Source organism: Macaca fascicularis, chromosome 1 (genome assembly GCF_037993035.2).
Source record: "Macaca fascicularis isolate 582-1 chromosome 1, T2T-MFA8v1.1".
NCBI lineage: Eukaryota > Metazoa > Chordata > Mammalia > Primates > Cercopithecidae > Macaca > Macaca fascicularis.
Window position 1 is genome coordinate 113,731,596 of NC_088375.1, and position 18,322 is coordinate 113,749,917.

At 43.7% G+C, this 18,322-nt stretch overlaps 1 protein-coding gene and 1 long non-coding RNA gene across 9 annotated transcripts in view; one reads left to right on the forward strand and one right to left on the reverse strand.

Moving 5' to 3' along the window:
• The window catches only part of PDZK1 (PDZ domain containing 1), a 49,132-nt gene that overhangs the window by 29,436 nt on the left and 1,374 nt on the right, over positions 1-18,322 (forward strand). For all 8 annotated transcript variants that reach the window (XM_045383355.2, XM_065532846.1, XM_045383319.2 and 5 more), the window contains 7 exons: positions 3,050-3,261; positions 4,033-4,282; positions 8,175-8,311; positions 9,371-9,566; positions 11,829-12,025; positions 16,688-16,912; positions 17,551-17,841. In XM_045383355.2, coding sequence (XP_045239290.2) covers positions 3,052-3,261; positions 4,033-4,282; positions 8,175-8,311; positions 9,371-9,566; positions 11,829-12,025; positions 16,688-16,912; positions 17,551-17,841 — 1,506 coding nt within the window. In that variant the 5' untranslated portion in view covers positions 3,050-3,051. The remainder of the gene's footprint in view (positions 1-3,049; positions 3,262-4,032; positions 4,283-8,174; positions 8,312-9,370; positions 9,567-11,828; positions 12,026-16,687; positions 16,913-17,550; positions 17,842-18,322) is intronic.
• Positions 3,015-6,390, reverse strand: LOC141407310 (uncharacterized). The gene is made up of 2 exons (XR_012415969.1): positions 4,973-6,390; positions 3,015-3,424 (listed from the first exon to the last, which is right to left on the reverse strand). It is a non-coding gene; the product is annotated as an uncharacterized lncRNA (long non-coding RNA).

Here is an 18,322-nt window from a genome sequence, read left to right on the forward strand (position 1 = left end):
TGGTTCTCCTAGTGAGGAGGTTTCACTTTCTATCCTTGGCCTACAAACATAGAGATTAAGAGTTTGTGGTTGACTCTGCAGAGCGTGAGATTGCTGAATCTTGGGTGTGAGTGCCTTAGAAATAAGCATTCACATGCTGATCACGAACAGCCTCATCTCTTGATGAAAACATAATATCTGTTGTCCTTATTCGGATTGTAAGGACATATTTTAAATTGTGTAGGATTTGAATGAGGTTCTCCAATAATTACCCTCAAGTTTAAGAGGGCTTCGCATGTTTTGTTTGACATTCTATTTTCTTCACAGCAAGTATCATTATCTGAAATGATCTTATTCATTTATGTAATTATTGTCTGGTCCTCCCCGTAAAGGACATTGAGACCTCGTCTTTCTTTTCTGATTCTTTTTCTTTTGAGGTCTTTTGGCCCTATGAAATGGAAAGGTGTAGGGATCTACAGGTGAGCTTGGACGTAGATGTGAAATCAAGCTGAAACTAAACTGATGCTCGCAGGTTGGGATCAGCAGAAAGAGGAGTGAAAGGTGAGGGAGCTGGAATGGGCCACAAACAAGTGCCTGGATGTGACTCAACTCTGGTGATGCCATATTTTCTCCTTTCATCCCAGAGTGGTGTTTTCCTGGCAGCTGGTCATGGCTTTTGATAAGGCAGAGCTGCCTAGCTCTCCCAAGGGGCTGGTGTTGACCACTGGTGAGTGTGGCTTCACTGTTTTCTTGCCTTGATGCTCGATGGGGAGTCTATTTGTTTGTTTCTTTCATGGCTGCTTAGTCACTTGTGCCACTGGCAGCATGGGCTTCCGACTTTGCGGAGACCGCATGAGAGGCCTGGTATTGGGCAGTCGAGGGCTTTCTGTCCGATTTGTACTGTACGTCTCCGTGGGCATGGTCAGGGATGGCTATCTTCAATCACCACGGCCTGGCTTCTAGGGTGCATGGAGTACTTTGTGGCCTATTCTCCACCCTCCCCCATATCCTGTATGGTCATCTGTTCTTGTCCCTCCAGGAGGGAAGGGATAGGTGGTTTATTCTGATTTGTAGGTAGGGAACTGTGACGAGAGGAACTTGAGGGCTTGCCCTGCAGGTGGTGTGAAGAGCGGACTCCAGGGCTCTCTCGCGAGCCTTCTGCCTTCTGTATCAGCCTGTTGCTGTTCTGGCCCCTGTTCTTATTCTCCTATAAAAGAAAAAGCTTTCAGCCAGCAGGTGTCGGCGGCACTGGCAGAAGTCTTTCCCTTAATCATAACTGGGTGTTGGAACCCCAGCTGTGGTTTTACACTTGTCCTGTCTTCCTCCTATGGCTCAGGACCTTGCCCCTGCAATGGGGCAACAGGAGGGGCAGGATGAATGGAAATAGAAGCTGCTTCAGGCCAGGCATGTGGCTCGTGTCTGTAATTCCAGCACTTTGGGAGCCTGAAGCATGACGATCGCTGGAGCCCAGGAGTTTGAGACCAGCCTGGGCAAAAAAGGGAGACACTGTCAAAAAAAAAATTAGTTAGCAGGGCATAGTGGTATGCGCCTGTAGCTCCAGCTATTCAGGAGGCTGAGGTGGGAGGATCGCCTAAGCCCAGGAGTTCGAGGCTGCAGTGAGCGGCGATTGCGCCACTGCACTCCAGCCTGGGTGACAAAGCGTTTGGGAGGGAGAGCCCCGACCTAGCCACAGGAATCCCTTTTCTATGGGGCATCTCTGCTCTGCTCTGGCTAGAGACTTCAGGGGCTGGAACAGTCTTTTCTAGTGCATCTTCAACATATTGGACAACCTCCAAGGCCTGGTGTCTCTGCTTTTTTTTTTTTTTTTTTTTTGATACGGAGTCTCGCTCTGTAGCCCAGGCTGGAGTGCAGTGGCCGGATCTCAGCTCACTGCAAGCTCCGCCTCCCGGGTTCACGCCATTCTCCGGCCTCAGCCACCCGAGTAGCTGGGACTACAGGCGCCCGCCACCTCGCCCGGCTAGTTTTTTGTATTTCTTAGTAGAGACGGGGTTTCACCGTGTTATCCAGGATGGTCTCGATCTCCTGACCTCGTGATCCACCCGTCTCGGCCTCCCAAAGTGCTGGGATTACAGGCTTGAGCCACCGCGCCCGGCCTTTTTTTTTTTTTTTTTTTTTTTTTTTTGAGACAGAGTCTCAGTCTGTTGCCCAGGCTGGAGTGCAGTAGCATGATCTTGGCTCACTGCAATCTCCCCCTCCCGGGTTAAAGTGATTCTCCTGCCTCAGCCTCCTGAGTAGCTGGGACTACAGGCGCCCGCCACCATGCCCAGCTAATTTTTGTATTTTTAGTAGAGATGGGGTTTCACCATATTGGCCAGGCTGGTCTCAAACTGCTGACCTTGTGATCTGCCCGCCTTGGCCTCCCAAAGTGCTGGGATTATAGGAGTGAGCTACTGCGCCTACCTTTTTTAATGGTTTAAGCTCTTCCTTGTCGTGGCCTACCTCACCAAGCTTCTATTAATCCTTCAGTTCTTGGAAGTGTCATTCCTTCAGGAAGGTTTCTTAATTCTTCCCATCCCGCTCCCTATTCCCAAGACCCTTTGTTATTTTCCCACTTATCACTGCGTTCTTCCCCAGCATGACACTCACCACGTGTGGTTATGGGAATGTAACTATGTTCCCCAATAGGACAGGCAAGGTATGGGTCCATCTTGTCTACAGATTTAGCCCTGATTCCTTGAACTTGAAAAGCTCTTCAAATGTTTGAATGAGAGTGGGCTTGTCATAAAGTTTTGGGTTTATATATTTGGACTTAATTTCTTTAGGTCAGAGGACAAAGAGGAGTTTGGTTGGAGATACTGAAATGGCAGCATCTGTATCCAGTACCCAGTAAAATATGTGGGTCTGAAACTCTAGTAAAAATGTTGTCCTTGGGGAAACAGATTTGGAAATCATTAGCAAGTTCTGGAAGGTGTCCTCCTGTGCCCCCAGCGTGTACCCAAGCAGTCTAGATTTGATGATTGGAAAATAGAATTATAGGAGATGGAGGATGGGGTTCTCACTCCAATTAGTTTCTCTTTTCCATGGATTTATTAATTTTTTTTCATCACAGAAATGACCTCCACCTTCAACCCCCGAGAATGTAAACTGTCCAAGCAAGAAGGGCAAAACTATGGCTTCTTCCTGCGAATTGAGAAGGACACCGAGGGCCACCTGGTCCGGGTGGTTGAGAAGGGTAGCCCAGCAGAGAAGGCTGGCCTTCAGGATGGAGACCGAGTTCTTAGGATCAATGGTGTCTTTGTGGACAAAGAAGAACATACGCAGGTGAATGAGACATTTGGGGCTCCTCTTCCAGGATCTCTTCAGCCCCAACACCATCTCTGCTGATTATAATTTTGGGGGTCGGTAGAGTTTGGTTCTTTTCTGGCTGCCACTGGCAAGGCAGGACACCTTTATTGCTGTACCTTATGTTGGCCAATCAAGTCCCCTATGAGGAACCAAGAACTGTACACATTACTCTTGGATTTGAATAGCATCAGGTCTAACATGAATTGCATGTTCACTACATACCAAAAATGGTGCTAGGCAATTTTATATTCATTATCTTGTTCAGTCCTCCTCATGACCTTGTGAGGTATATGTTACAATCTCACAGATGAGGAAGCTAAGTACAGATAACTTAGCTTGCTAACATGTTCATGCAGAGGATATATGGGAGAGTCTGGCCTTACCCTATTCTGCCTGACTCCAAAAGCATGCACTTTTCCTTACACTGTGCTGTCGCCATGCACTCAGGAGGTACGGTTACAATCCAGGGCAGTGCTCCTCTCTAGAAAGGGGCAGTCCTTGTAAGAAGCCTCTGGGCTGGGGTTGGACCATGCTCTATATTCCAGCAGTGCCAGAAGCTCAGCCTAATCTGCACCTGGATCTCGGGAAGGCAGGGATGGAGGTGGCTGAGGAACTACCTGCTTCTACTTGGGTGTCAGGGGTCAACTAGCAGGATCTCCAGGGCCAGATATGGAGCCACATGGTCAGCATTTCCCTCTGGCAGTTGATAGAGGGTTATTAAAGTTATTTTTTCTTCTTCCCGCCTAGGTTGTGGATCTGGTCAGAAAGAGTGGGAATTCAGTGACTTTACTAGTTCTGGATGGGGATTCCTATGAGAAAGCAATGAAAACACAGGTGGACTTGAAAGAGTTGGGTCAAAGTCAGAAGGAGCAAGGTTTGAGTGATAATACACTTTCCCCTGTGATGAATGGAGGCGTGCAAACTTGGACCCAGCCCCGGCTCTGCTACCTCGTGAAGCAGGGAGGCAGCTATGGCTTCTCTCTGAAAACTGTCCAAGGTGAGAATTTTTTGGGGGAGTGGGGGGAGGCAGGGGCAGGGCACAGACAACAGGCTTCCAGAACAAAGATGCTATTGGTTAATGACTTTTCTTCTTTGACTTTTCAGTTGCTTTAGATAGCTTGCAACAGCTTTCCTCCCTCCCTCTCTCTCTCCCTCCCTCCCTGCCCTTTCCCTTGCCTTGCACAGTTGTGCAATTGGGGAGGGACACTGGACAGCAGTGGGGGTGGGGGGGCACTGGGCACTCCTGTCCCTGAGTGTTTGTCAGGCTGACACTTGAGGACTCTTTGAGGTCAGGGGGTCAGAGCATTGATGCTTCTAGCCCTCTTAGGGTGAAAATGAAGAGGAGAATGAGGAATAAGAGGCAAGAAAAATGAGAGTCTTCATAATAGCTACTTTTGAGTAAGATTGGTATCTTTTTTAAATCTGGGTGCCCAGATAGTCATTCATTTATTCAACAAAATCTTAAGCACCTACTGATGTGCCAGGCACTGTTACCTTTGCTGAGAATACTGCAAAAATCTCCACCCTCCTGTAACATTTTGATAGTATCCTCAGCTGTGGCTCAGCCCCACCTGTTCTGAGGTGCATCTTTGAGCTCTGGCTAAGAGGTACAGAGTGATTTGAGAAACCCTGACCATCAGGAAGCACTAGAAGTTCTGTTTCTAGAATTTCAGAGGTGCAGACTAACCTGTGTTCAGTTGACCATGGCTCTGGGGGTATTGGTTGGAACCAGAGGGGCTGTGTTAGCTGGCCGGTTCCTTCTTGAACGTTGCCTCTGCCCACATTCTTTCTGGGGCTGGAGAAGCACTGGTGGTAGGTCATGATTTGGCAAGTGGTACAGCAGCAGACCAGTTGGTAAATTCACAATAGTTTATAAGGCTTATTTAACCTGTACCAAGAGATGGAAACTCGTGATAAGGGGCATTTCTCAGGTTGGTCAGCTATTAAACACAGTGGTGTGGGTAGTCAAAGGAAGCTTGGCATGTCTTCGAAGCCTATTATCAGTAAAGTGGTAAAAAAAGAGAAAATCATAATTCAGATTCTACTCATCTGGCTCATGTGCTAACGCACATGGTGAACAGTTTAGGTTAGCTTTATGAGGAAAATGGTTTCTTCATGACAAATATATAACAAGGTGGCAGGAGAAATGCTGAATGTTTAAGGAAGCAGAATTTAAGTTACTGTCATTCCTTACAAGTGATTTATGTAGTCATTACCAAGCGATCCCTTGCCTAGGTTGAAATACAGGAGTTCCCCCTTATCCTGTTTTGCTTTCCATAGTTTCAGTTATCTTACCTGCAGGCAACTGTGGTCTGAAAATATTAAATGGAGAATTCCATACATAATAGTTGCATTGTGAACCATTATGAGTAGGGTAAGGAAATCTTGTGCTGTCCTGCCCCATCTTGGAGATGAATCCTCTGTTTGTCTAGCACCTCCGTGTGGTATGTGCTTACTTGCCTGTTAGTCTTACTACTTACTACTCACTACTCAGTTATCAGGTCAACTGTTGCGGTATTAAAGTACTGTGTTCAAATAATCCTTATTTTGCTTAATAATGGCCCAGCACAGAAAGAAAAATATCACATGTTCTCATAAGTGGGAGCTAAAAAAGGTGAATCTCACGGAGGTAGAGAGTAGAATGAGAGATACCAGAGGCTGGGAAGAGTGTATGTGGGGTAGGGCAGGGATGAAGAAAGCTAGGTTAATGGGTACAAACACAAAGAGAGAATAAGTTCTAACGTTTGATAGCAAAGTGGGGTGACTATAGTTAACAACAATGTATTGCACATTTCAAAATAGTTGTAAGAAGATTTGAAATATTCTCAACACAAAGAAATGATAAATGTTCAAGGATGGATGTCCTAAATATCATACCATTATTTGTTCATTATATGCTCTTGGTATCAAAACATGACACACACCCTACAAATATGTACAAATGTTATGTATCAATAAAAAATAATAGCCCAGGCCGGGCGCGGTGGCTCACGCCTGTAATCCCAGCACTTTGGGAGGCCGAGGTGGGCGGATCACGAGATCAGGAGATGGAGACCATCCTGGTTAACACGGTGAAACCCTGTCTCTACTAAAAACACAAAAAATTAGCTGGGCACGGTGGCGGGCGCCTGTAGTCCCGGTTACTTGGAGGCTGAGGCAGGAGAATGGCGTGAACCCGGGAGGCGGAGCTTGCAGTGAGCCAAGATTGCGCCACTGCTCTCCAGCCTGGATGACAAAGTGTGACTCTGTCTCCAAAAAAAAAAAAAAAAAAGTCCAAAATGCAACAGTTGTGATGCTGGCAGTTCAGATATGACAAAGAGAAGCTGTAATGTGGCCAGGCGTAGTGGCTCATGCCTGTAATACTAGCACTTTGAGAGTCTGAGGCGGACAGATCACCTGAGGTTAGGAGTCAGGAGTTCGAGACCAACCTGGCCAACATAGCAAAACCCCATCTCTACTAAAAATACAAAAATTAGCCAGGTGCAGTGGCAGGCACCTGTAGTTCCAGCTACTTGAGAGACCGAGGCAGGACAATCGCTTAACCGGGGAAGCAGAGGTTGCAGTGAGCCAAGATTGTGCCCCTGGACTCCAGACTAGGTGACAGAACGAGACCCCATCTGTTAAAAAAAAAAAAAAAAAAAAAAAAAAGGCTGTAAAGCGCTCTTCTATTAAGTGAAAAGTTCTCGATTTAATAAGGAAAGAAAAAATATTGTATGCTGAGGTTGCTAAGATTAGCTCAGTTATTGCGAATCTCTTATTGTGCCTAATTTATAAGTTAAACTATCATAGGTACGTAAGCACAGGAAAAAAAACATACAGGTTTTGGAATACTATCTAAAGTTTCAGTCTCCCACTGGGGGTCTTGGAATGAATCCCCCATGGTTAAGGGGGAACTGCTCTATTAATATCTTTGAAGAATTGACAGCATTTCTGTAAGTAGCACCTAAATCTCACCACCTAAATGCGTTCATGTTCTTCCCTCCCTCCTGTGCCTGTCCTTGTTAGCCTACATTGGTGAGATGACTCCATCAGCATACGATGGCTAATATAATAGTACGAAATAAAGAGGAGGGAATGGGAAAGATGCTTTCTGATTCTACAAATGCAAAGAAAGGGCATATAGACACAATAATGCAGTGTGGGTATGGTTTCGCGCTTTCTGGTACAAGGGGCCAAGGCCACCCAAGATTCCATCTTTGCATTTAGCTGACCTCAGAAATTCTATTCAAATCAACAAATACCCACTGAGTAAAGGCTGTGTCAAGTTCTGTGCCAGGAGCTATAACTGTGATTTTAGATCACAAGCCAAAGGCTGTTTGAGTTAGCTCTGAAATTGGAAGTTCTAGTTTCACATTATTGGGAGAAAAGTCTTTACCATTGGATTTCTGTTTTTTGTTTTTTGGTTTTTTTTTTTTTTTGTGCAATGGAGTGTTCTATGAAAGGGTGGTGTATGCAAAGCAGTCCTTGAATGCTGAAGGAGCTCAGAAACCAAAGAACAAGGCAGGCAAATCCAGTTTGTAGGTACATTGGAATTTATCAGGGGAACTTATGAACAGAAGCATGGTCTTGGACAGCCACAAAACATGTAGATCTCTGCAGTGTTACTCCCCAGACCCAAGGCTGATATGCCATAGGGAAAGGGTATATATGCTCCAGCAAGGCAATCGAAGGCAGCCGTCTGCAATAGCCAAGAATGCTATATGCATCATGGCCTGTAATTTGTGTGGTAACATTAAGGTTGACATGTTCTTACACTAGGGACAGTAAATGAAGTAGGAATCAGGAGGCATTCACAGGACTGGGGCTAATCAGAAGTCAACATCGCAGATTACCATCCAAGAGGGAGTCACTTTTGTCTCCACATGGAGTTCACCCCTACTCTCTTCCAGGTAAAAAGGGGGTGTACATGACTGATATTACACCTCAAGGTGTGGCTATGAAAGCTGGAGTTCTGGCTGATGATCACTTGATTGAAGTGAATGGAGAGAATGTAGAGGATGCCAGCCACGAGGAAGTGGTTGAAAAGGTATGCCCCAAAGGGTACTTTTCTTGCCCTATCTTCCACTCTATTCTCATTGGAGGTGACAGAAAGACAGGGGTGGTAGGGGACAGCATGAGTTTATGATGGGAAAAAATATCCAGCTGAGTTGCCCCTTCATATTAAGGGTGAACAGACTCTCACTAGTGGTATAAGCAGTGTTAATACAGGTTTTGGAATAAAGCCTTCCCTAATTTCACATAAGGTCTACAAAACTATTAACCTTACCTTTTGGATCTTGTTTGTATCGGATTGGGAGCCCCCTCTGAACTGTCTGATTGAGACAGGGTCTCACTGTGTTACCCAGGCTGGAGTGTAGTGGCACCATCTCAGCTCATTGTAGTCTCGGCCTCCTGGGCTCAGATGATTCTTCCACCTCAGCTTCCTGAGTAGCTGGGATTACAGGTGTGCACCACTGCGCCTGGCTAATTTTTGTATTTTTTTTTTTTTTTTTTGTAGAGACAGGGTCTCACTATGTTGGCCAGGCTGGTCTTGAACTCCTGAGCTCAAGTGATCTGCCCGCCTTGGCCTCCCAAAGTCTGGGATTATGGGCGTGTGTCACTGTGCCCTCTGAATTTACAATAAATTCACTGTTGAGCCGATAATACTGAAATGCTTTAATAGGAAGTGGGATATAACTGAGATTTTCCTTTGAGGTCATATGGAACCTTAAAAATTGACCAACCTTCTCTTCTCTTTGTAGAATGATTTTTTGACGTGGACTCTTACTTTCTTTTCTTTTCCAAACTCCTGTTCTAGCTTTTATCTAGGTACCTTTATGGGTTTTCTGAATTCTAGCTCCTACTTGGGCTCAGTTAGTACCTATGTGGGTGGGTCATATTTAAATAAGGGAAAACAACTCTAGAAGTGGAGATAGATACGTATCAGTTAGCTGGCAGGACATAGTGTAACAGCTTAAACTCAGGCCTTCTATCCCCTATCTTTTGTTGAACCTAGAGACTGTGTGCCTTTATACAGAAACGTTCTTATCCCCCAGCATTGTTCTTGGGGGTTGATATTGTTCCTCATCTGTGTGTGTTGTTACAGGTGAAGAAGTCAGGAAGCCGTGTCATGTTCCTGCTGGTGGACAAAGAAACTGACAAGCATCACCTTGAGCAGAAGATACAATTCAAAAGAGAAACGGCTAGTTTCAAACTGTTACCCCACCAGCCCCGAATTGTGGAGATGAAGAAAGGAAGCAATGGTTATGGTTTCTATCTGAGGGCAGGCTCAGAACAGAAAGGTAAGGTACAACAGCAGGAAACTTGGCAGTGTAACCAACAAATTCCTCATCCCAGTCTGACTCCAGAGTTCCATTAGACTCCCAACTTCCAACCAGATGCATGAGGGACACAGCAAGAAACTAGAAGGCACAGCTGGGTCAGAGTCTATGTCACATGAGGCTCTGATATTGGGCATCAAAAGTTTCCGTAGCATTATGATAAGGCAGAATTTGGGATCTGGGCAATGGTATCCTGGTAAGCTGGCTCTCTGGCGGGGGGCGGGGGTGGTGGTGGAATACAAATTGGTAGCATTTGTTGGTTTTTGTGATGTAAATACTCCTCCCATGTCCAATTTCAACTTACTAACAAGATGTCACTGAACACAACGAAGTGTTGCACAGAATTGGCTTTTGTGAGCCAGTATAGCACACCGCTGGACCTGAGGCCGAGGTGTGGGTGAGGATCTGGGACTCAGAACCAGGAGTCCTCCTTCTTTGCAACTCAACAGGGAGAACACTAGGTTCTTTCAGGGAAGGTAAATACATAAAAGAACATGAGTTCAGGCCGTATAAACTGTTACTCACCCATAAGTTGTTATTTTCTTTTCACTTTATGTTTACATTAATTTATCAAATATTAATTTGGTTTGTGTTTTGTAAAAACATCCTCAGTGCCTTGGAGAAACAATATCATATGAATCAGACAGGAATTCTTTAGTCAAGGAGTCTACCATTTAGTAGATAAGAGATAAGGGACTTATGTCCACAATGAAGGGAGATAGAGGTTAAGTACCTTCATACAGGGGCAGATTAAGCGCTGTGATAATTCAAGGTTAGAGTAAGCTTTTCTCACTAAAAAGGTACCAGAAGCCCTCATAGCAGGGGTGGCCCTTGAGTTCAGGCTTTGTAACATGAATAGATTTGGGAAAGTAGGCAGGGCTGGGACAAGGAAGATCATTCCAGGAAGGGGGGAGTCATGTGAACACTGTCAGGAGACATGGGCACAGTTTAGTTGGCACATGATGCGTGGTGCAAGAATTCGTTGGAAGGGTAGGCTGGAGAGAGGTGACAAGGGAACTTCTATGCAAGATTGACGAGTTTGGACTTGGCTCATTAGATGATGGGGAGTTATTTTTTGAGCAGTATAAGGGAGAAGAAAAAAACAGCCTATAATGTCTTGGGGGCTTTGCACGTCTCAATTACTCCTAACAATTATGCGGGAAGAACTGCTGAAATTGAGGGCTTGGAGAAGATACAGTAATTATGTAAGGTCAAATAGTTGTTTAGTTCCAAAGCCCATGCTCATTCTGTTGCACCAGGGAGTGACGTGGTTAAGAATGTGCATCAAGATGGATCTGAAGGCCGATCTGTATTGATTGGGGAAGGGACAGCAGTAGGAAGGTGCTGTCATAGTTTACATAGAATTCTAGGCAGGAACTAACACAAACTGCATTCAGGGTGGAGGAAGTGGGATGTGTAAGATATTAAGGTAGCATGAGAGGACTTAGCAATCATCTAGATATGGGGACTGGATGCTGGGGAAGAATCAGTTGCCAAGTGTTGGTGGCTAGGAGGATGTTGCTCCACTAACAGGTAACCAAGAGGAGGGGCTTTGGGGTGGAGAATGGGCAGAGCTGATTTTTGGTTTGAATACATTACAGTTGAGAGATCTATGAGATGTTTTGTTGGAGATACCCAGCAACTAGCTGGAAAAGGGAAACAGGAGCTTGTTTAAAAAAAAAAAAAAAAAAAAAGAGCTCTGGCAGCATCTGGTAAAGATACCAGAAGGCCAAAGGCACATGGAGGCATGTATATACAAATACATTCCCAACTGAATACACCCAATTGCTACTAAAATGCCAGCATGGGTTTCTTAAGGTCCAAAGTTTTAGGTTTTGTTCTTTATTCTTTCCTGTCCTTTAATGACAGCTTTTACATAAGAAGAATGGCTACAAGTACGCCCACTGACTTCCTGGGAACTTATAGTCTTTTAATATGCTATTGTGCCAAAATTGAATATCAGGCACTTTTAGTAACATGATTATTTCCATTAAGACCCCTTCATTGTTAATGGCTGGGTTAATTTCTGGAGCGAGTTCTGAGCAGGAAATGAGCCTAGATAGTGTGCTTATAAACTTCCTGGGATGCTGGTGGAAGGGACTATAGTTGTACTCAGCATGCTTTTTACATCTATTTCATCAGGGCTTTAGGCTCCAGCAGAAATTTTTTTTTTTTTTAAGGGACTTACTGATAATTTTATTTTTTGGGGTGGGGGGAGGACAGGTCAAATCATCAAGGACATAGATTCTGGAAGTCCAGCAAAGGAGGCTGGCTTGAAGAACAATGATCTGGTAGTTGCTGTCAATGGCGAATCTGTGGAAACCCTGGATCATGACAGTGTGGTGGAAATGATTAGAAAGGGTGGAGATCAGACTTCACTGTTGGTGGTAGACAAAGAGACGGACAACATGTACAGACTGGTAAGTAATACAAGGCCATATATTCATGCATTAAGGCTGGGCCCATTCCCTCATGCCCTCAACCTTTGCACTGAGTTAGGACTTTGTTCCTTAAACTGGAAGAGGCCTAACAATCATCATTAAGGCTGAACTGAAGCTCAACTTAAATTGGTAGTGATAAGAGAATGCCAAATGATTGATAAATGGGTTTTAAGTCCTTGGTCTTAAGATTTTGAAACAACTTGTGAATATAACTGCAGACTTACTCTTGGTGATCTGAGAAAATCTATGGAGAATATAAGCCTGGAAATAAAATTGTTCCCCAAATAGGGAACAATTAGATTTTAAGCTTTAGGTCAGTTAAGTTCTATCAACTGCACATAAAAGCCTAGAAAGGATTATTAAACAACTTGTAAACCCTTAGCAAATCAAAGAGAAACACAGATAGACCAAGACCAAGCTGAATCAAACTAACTTTTCTCTTAACAGCTCTTTATCGTAACATCTACTACTGCATGTTTTAAGGTTTTATTTTATTTTAACACTTTTAACACAAGAACTGAGGTTCAGTCTAGTTTAACAGATACCTGGGGGGCCTTCTAAGTACCATCTGTCTTGCTAAGTGCTGATCGTAAAGATGAACAAGATAAATGTTCTCTGTGATATACAATGATAGTAGAATCTAAAATAAAATAAGTGGTACAGAGGGGGGAATATGATGGGTGGTGATATATTAGGCCTTCATCATAGATTAGGAAACTGAAGCTTAGAGAGACTAAGTGCTTTGCTAAAGTCACGCAGCTTAGTAAAGACTGAAGCTGGTATTTGAACCCAAATTCTTGGACCTGTAATCCATTATACCATACTCCTCCTCAGCACATTTTCATGAGGTATTTCAAGATAATCTTGTAAGCAGGATTAAACAATGAATTGGATTAATGGCTTTTTTTAACTACTTGAACAATCATACCTAGAAAATACTTGATATCAACCTGAATATCAACTTGAATAGAATTCTCTAATGGCATGCTACTTGTTCCTAACCGTTTGTGTTTAAAGTTGAAAGGAGATATGGAAAATATATTAACATACTTAGAGTGGTACTAGATAATTCATTTGCTGGAGAGTGTAATTAATACTCAAAATATTTAGTCAGGATAGAAAGAATAAAAACTAAAGAAATAAGAATAAATTTCAGGTGTACTATGCTAACCTAAAAGTAAATTGTATGAATACCACATGGTGAGACCTGATTGAGGACTACAGAAAAAGATCAGAAACTTGATACTCCAAGTAGTTGCCCCATCCAAAAATGGCAATTTAAAAATTAACTGACACTTGGCTTCTAGAGATGACCATCTTACCGTACTTACTTGGTCAGACCATACTTGAATTCCTGGTGTGCTTCAGTTTCCTTAGTTTTAAGAGAGGGGTAGTAGCTACAGTGAAGGGTGGATATGAGGGTTGAATTGGAATATTTAGAGTATGTAGAATAATGCCTCACACGTCTAAATGTTCTATTTGTTAAATCAATATTGTATCCGGTTTCAAGAACCTCACTTTAAGAAGTGTATATGCCAGGGACTGCTAGAGGGTTGTGTTTATTCACTCATGTATCTCAAAGATCCACCCTGTACCCCAACCTACAGGGCTTACTTTGGAGAGGGGGGAAGGAAAGAATGAGGGCAGGCCTCTTTTTAGATCAAAGTTCTCTATTAACAAGGTTAACCAGGGAAGAGGTTTTGGAAGCCACCATGTGAGTATTTAGCTTGAGTCAGGCTTTGGAGACGAAAGCATCTTCAAGAATTTGAAAGGCTATTACACGTAAGAAGGAGCACACTTTTTTTTTTTTTTTTTTTTTTGAGACGGAGTCTTGCTCTGTCACCAGGCTGGAGTGCAGTGGCGCCATCTTGGCTCACTGCAATCTCTTCCTCCTGGGTTCAAGCGATTCCCCTGCCTCAGCCTCCTGAGTAGCTGGAACTATAGGTGTGCACCACCACGCCCAGCTAATTTTTTGTATTTTAGTAGAGACGGGGTTTTACCATGTCGGCCAGGATGGTCTCGATCTCCTGACCTCGTGATCCACCCGCCTCGGCCTCCCAAATTGCTGGGATTACAGGTATGAGCCAATGCGCCCGGCCTACACAGTTTTTTTAAGGTGTCCTATGGGGCAGAGCAGGACCAGAGAAGCCATAGTGAGCTCGCTTTTGGCTTAAGAACCAACTGAAGCTGCCAGGAATGATGAGTCACTTCGCAGTTGGTAGAAAAAGTCAAGCAGAAATCAGAGGTGGCTCTGCAGCTGTTTGTTGTAAAGGGGATTCCGACCCCTCCTGATCTTATCACAGAATAATTTAATTGTAATTTTTCTGTTTTGGTTAATAGAGAACTTTGATCTAAAAAGAGGCCTGCCCTCATTCTCTCCTTCCCCCCTCTCCAAAGTAAGCCCTGTGGATTGGGGTACAGGGTGGATCTTTGAGATACATGAGTGAATAAAACACAACCCTCTAGCAGTCCCTGGCATATACTAGACACCCAATTATCTGAATGAAGCATGAATAAAATCTCAATATTTGTTTTTTGAGACAGTGTCTCTCGCTGTTGTCCAAGCTGGAGTGCAATGGTGTGTTCTTGGCTCACTGGAACCTCTGCCTCTTGCATTCAAGTGATTCTCCTGCGTCAGCCTCTCAAGTAGCTGGGACTACAGGTGCCTGCTACCACACTTGGCTAATTTTTGTATTTTTAGTAGAGATGAGGGTTCACCATGTTGGCCAGGCTGGTCTCAAACTCCTGACCTCAAGTGATCTGCCCACCTCATACTCCCAAAGTGCTGGAATTTCAGGCATAAGCCACCAAGCCTGGCCAAAATCTCATTGTTTTGATGTTACTGTACTTTGCCTCGAGATGAGCTGCGACTGTCAGATGCAGTTGATTTGCTTGTTCAGGTAGTGTCATCACACGTTATTTTTTATGTAATGAGTCACCTGATAATTTTCCATATTTTAAAGAGGGGAAAGACTCCATTGTGGAACTTGCAAGTATATGACTAAAAGGTCTGAAGTTAGTTGAACTGGGTAACTAGGAGGTTCCGTGCTGGTGGTATTCTCACTTGCAAAGGAAGGAGATGTGGTCTTGTGGTAAGACAGATGATAACCAGAGGACTCAAAATCTAATTTTAGTCAGGCTGCTAACAGTGCGATTTGAAGTAGAGCCCACACTGTGCTCACCTTCCATTGCTTGATTTCCTACTCATCGCCTAACAAATGTTCCCGACACTTGTGGGCAGCCATTTTGCTGCTGATCCAGGATCACACCATACCCAGGTCCACTCTAATTGTCTCAACTAAAACAGCCAGTTAGGCTCATAATTCTATTACAAAAAATCAGTCCTGTTTCCTGTTCTATGCCTCTTCGGTATTCAAGACCATCATTTCTTCACATGGATGGTCTGGGAGTTGATATGAATTAGGAGTATTTAAAGATGTTGGAGAGTTTGGCATAACACAAGTGACAGCTAATGGTTACAACAATACATAGTAAAATAAGCACACAGATCCCAGGTCTGGAAGGGGAGGGTGTTGGCAAGCAGCAAAGGGTTGGAATTAACTTTTGTTACAATATGTGACCATATAATAGCTGTCACCCTCTCACCAATTATTACTGTATATATGGGTTGTTCTCTTCTAGTAGCTTTGAGTCTTCGGATAGTGATAAAAATAGTGTTATATTAACATTCTCCAGAGAGACAGATCTAGTAGGATATAAAGATACAGGCATGAGAGGAGATTAATTAGGGGAATTTATGGAGGCTAAGAAGTCCCACAACAGGCTGTCTTCAAGCTTGAAACCCTGGGATGCCAGGAGTGCGGCTCCGTCCAAATCTGACTTACTGGCGTCACCCCTGATTGGCATTCCTACTTGATTGCTTCTGTGCATTTGGCCTGAGAATCTGGGGGGCTGTGGCTGTAGATCTTAGAGTCCAAAGGCCAGAGAACCTGGAATTCTGATGTCCAAGCACAGGAGAGGAAGAGTGTATCCCAGCCCTAGCAGACAGACTGACACCTTTGCCTTTTCTGTAGTTCACTCGGACTCGCACACTAATCCCCTCTGGAACCACCCTCATGGACACACACCAAAATAATGCTTTACTGGGTTTCTAGGTATTCCTTAATCCAGTCAAGTTGGCACCTAAAATTAACTATCACAAGTATCTTGTGTTTTACATTTTTCGAATGTGTTTAAGGAGCTCTGAAGATCATCTTACCGAAAGGAAAAGCCAGAAGAATGTACTTTGCATGAGGTACCGGGCTAGTCAGTCCGATGTGTCATTTCCCAACAGGGGAATTATGTATAGATTGTTCAGTGACTTGCTCACTATCATGAACTCAAAAGAAATTAGTAATTTTTTAGACATCTTTTTGGATCCTTGTACAGCATCCTATACTGCTTTTATGTTCATGTGTGCATTTGTGTACATGTATACACATATTACTCCACAACGAAGCGCAATCTTCTTTTATACCTTTCCTGGTTGGGGTAAGTAGAGAAATTTTACAGCCTACAATCAGACATATCCGGAAGAACAGTGGAATATGTATGATACCATAAAAATTAGCACATTTAACAAAGTATAACTTACTCATGGTTACAACTAAGTTAATGTTTTTTCCCTTTATTTTTCAAAAGGCTCATTTTTCTCCATTTCTCTACTATCAAAGTCAAGAACTGCCCAATGGCTCTGTCAAGGAGGCTCCAGCTCCTACTCCTGCTTCTCTGGAAGTCTCAAGTCCACCAGATACTACAGAGGAAGTAGATCATAAGCCTAAACTCTGCAGGCTGGCTAAAGGTGAAAATGGCTATGGCTTTCACTTAAATTCGATTCGGGGTCTGCCAGGCTCATTCATCAAAGAGGTATGGTAATCTGGTTCCAGCAGCCCAACAAACACAGCCACAATTAGGATAGTCTCAGCTTTTCTCGCCCATTGACGGCTTAGTAGAGAGGTTCCATTGAAGGCACACACTGAGGGGTCTCACCTGGGTTCAGATAAATGTTGTCATGGTCCCATACCCTTTAGGTTAGCTACCAGTACATCATAAGTTCACGTGTTTTTTGCTTCCCAAACATCTGTTCCAAACAGTGTGAGTTGACTGAACTCTAGCTGACAGTCACTATCAACCCTGATTGGCAGTCATACTTGTTTGCTTCTGTGCATTTGGCATAATGCCCCTTACCCTGTAGGGACTGATAAGACTCCCTATAGCTTTCAAGTTGGGAGTGAAGAAGGGGGACCTATTTATCCCCCTTCATCCCAGAAGACATGTGACACTGAATCACTAGTTATAATACCACTAATCATGTGAATATGGAAGTTACATCCTTCATAAATACAAAAGCATTAGAACACCTTTTTCAACTCTATACCTCAAGGAGAAATAATAACATGATTAAGAATAAATTCTTGAACTCCTCATCTGTCCTCTGAAGGAGAGCTAGTCTGACATCCCCTTCTCTGTGTTTGAAATTGATAACTCAGAACTTCTGTTCACAGGTACAGAAGGGCGGCCCTGCTGACTTGGCTGGGCTAGAGGATGAAGATATCATCATTGAAGTGAATGGGGTGAATGTGCTGGATGAACCCTATGAGAAGGTGGTGGATAGAATCCAGAGCAGTGGGAAGAATGTCACACTTCTAGTCTGTGGAAAGAAGGCCTATGATTATTTCCAAGCTAAGAAAATCCCTATTGTTTCCTCCCTGGCTGATCCACTTGACACCCCTCCAGATTCTAAAGAAGGAACAGTGGTGGAGTCAGGGCATGACTCGCACATGGCAAAAGAACGGGTGAGTGGGGGCCTATTTCTTTTCGTGATCTAATTTACTGGAGTATGGGTATAGTCCCTATGAGTATATTTAATGTCTGTTTGCCACAGATTTTTTTAAAACTAGAAAATGACAATGTAAAGATAACTCACAAATCAAGTTGTTGTAGAGGACAGGCGGCAGTACAAGGACAACAAATTTCTTACTTTCACAGCATGCAGCTGACAGCAGTTGTCTAGAGCTAATAAATCAAGAGGTACAAAGTTTATCAGTATTATAATGGGAACCCCCAGAAGAGCCTGAATTGGATGATCTATGTATGAATTCTGGTTCTGTCATTTGTCAGCTGCGGGGAAATGGATTTATTTGTTCTGTTCCTCAGTTTTCCCACCCATAAAACGGGGATAATTTGTAGGATTGTTATCAGGATTATGTTAACTAAGATTATATTAACTATATTAAAGTGCTTTGAATAGTGGCTGGCTCATAGTAAGCATGTAAA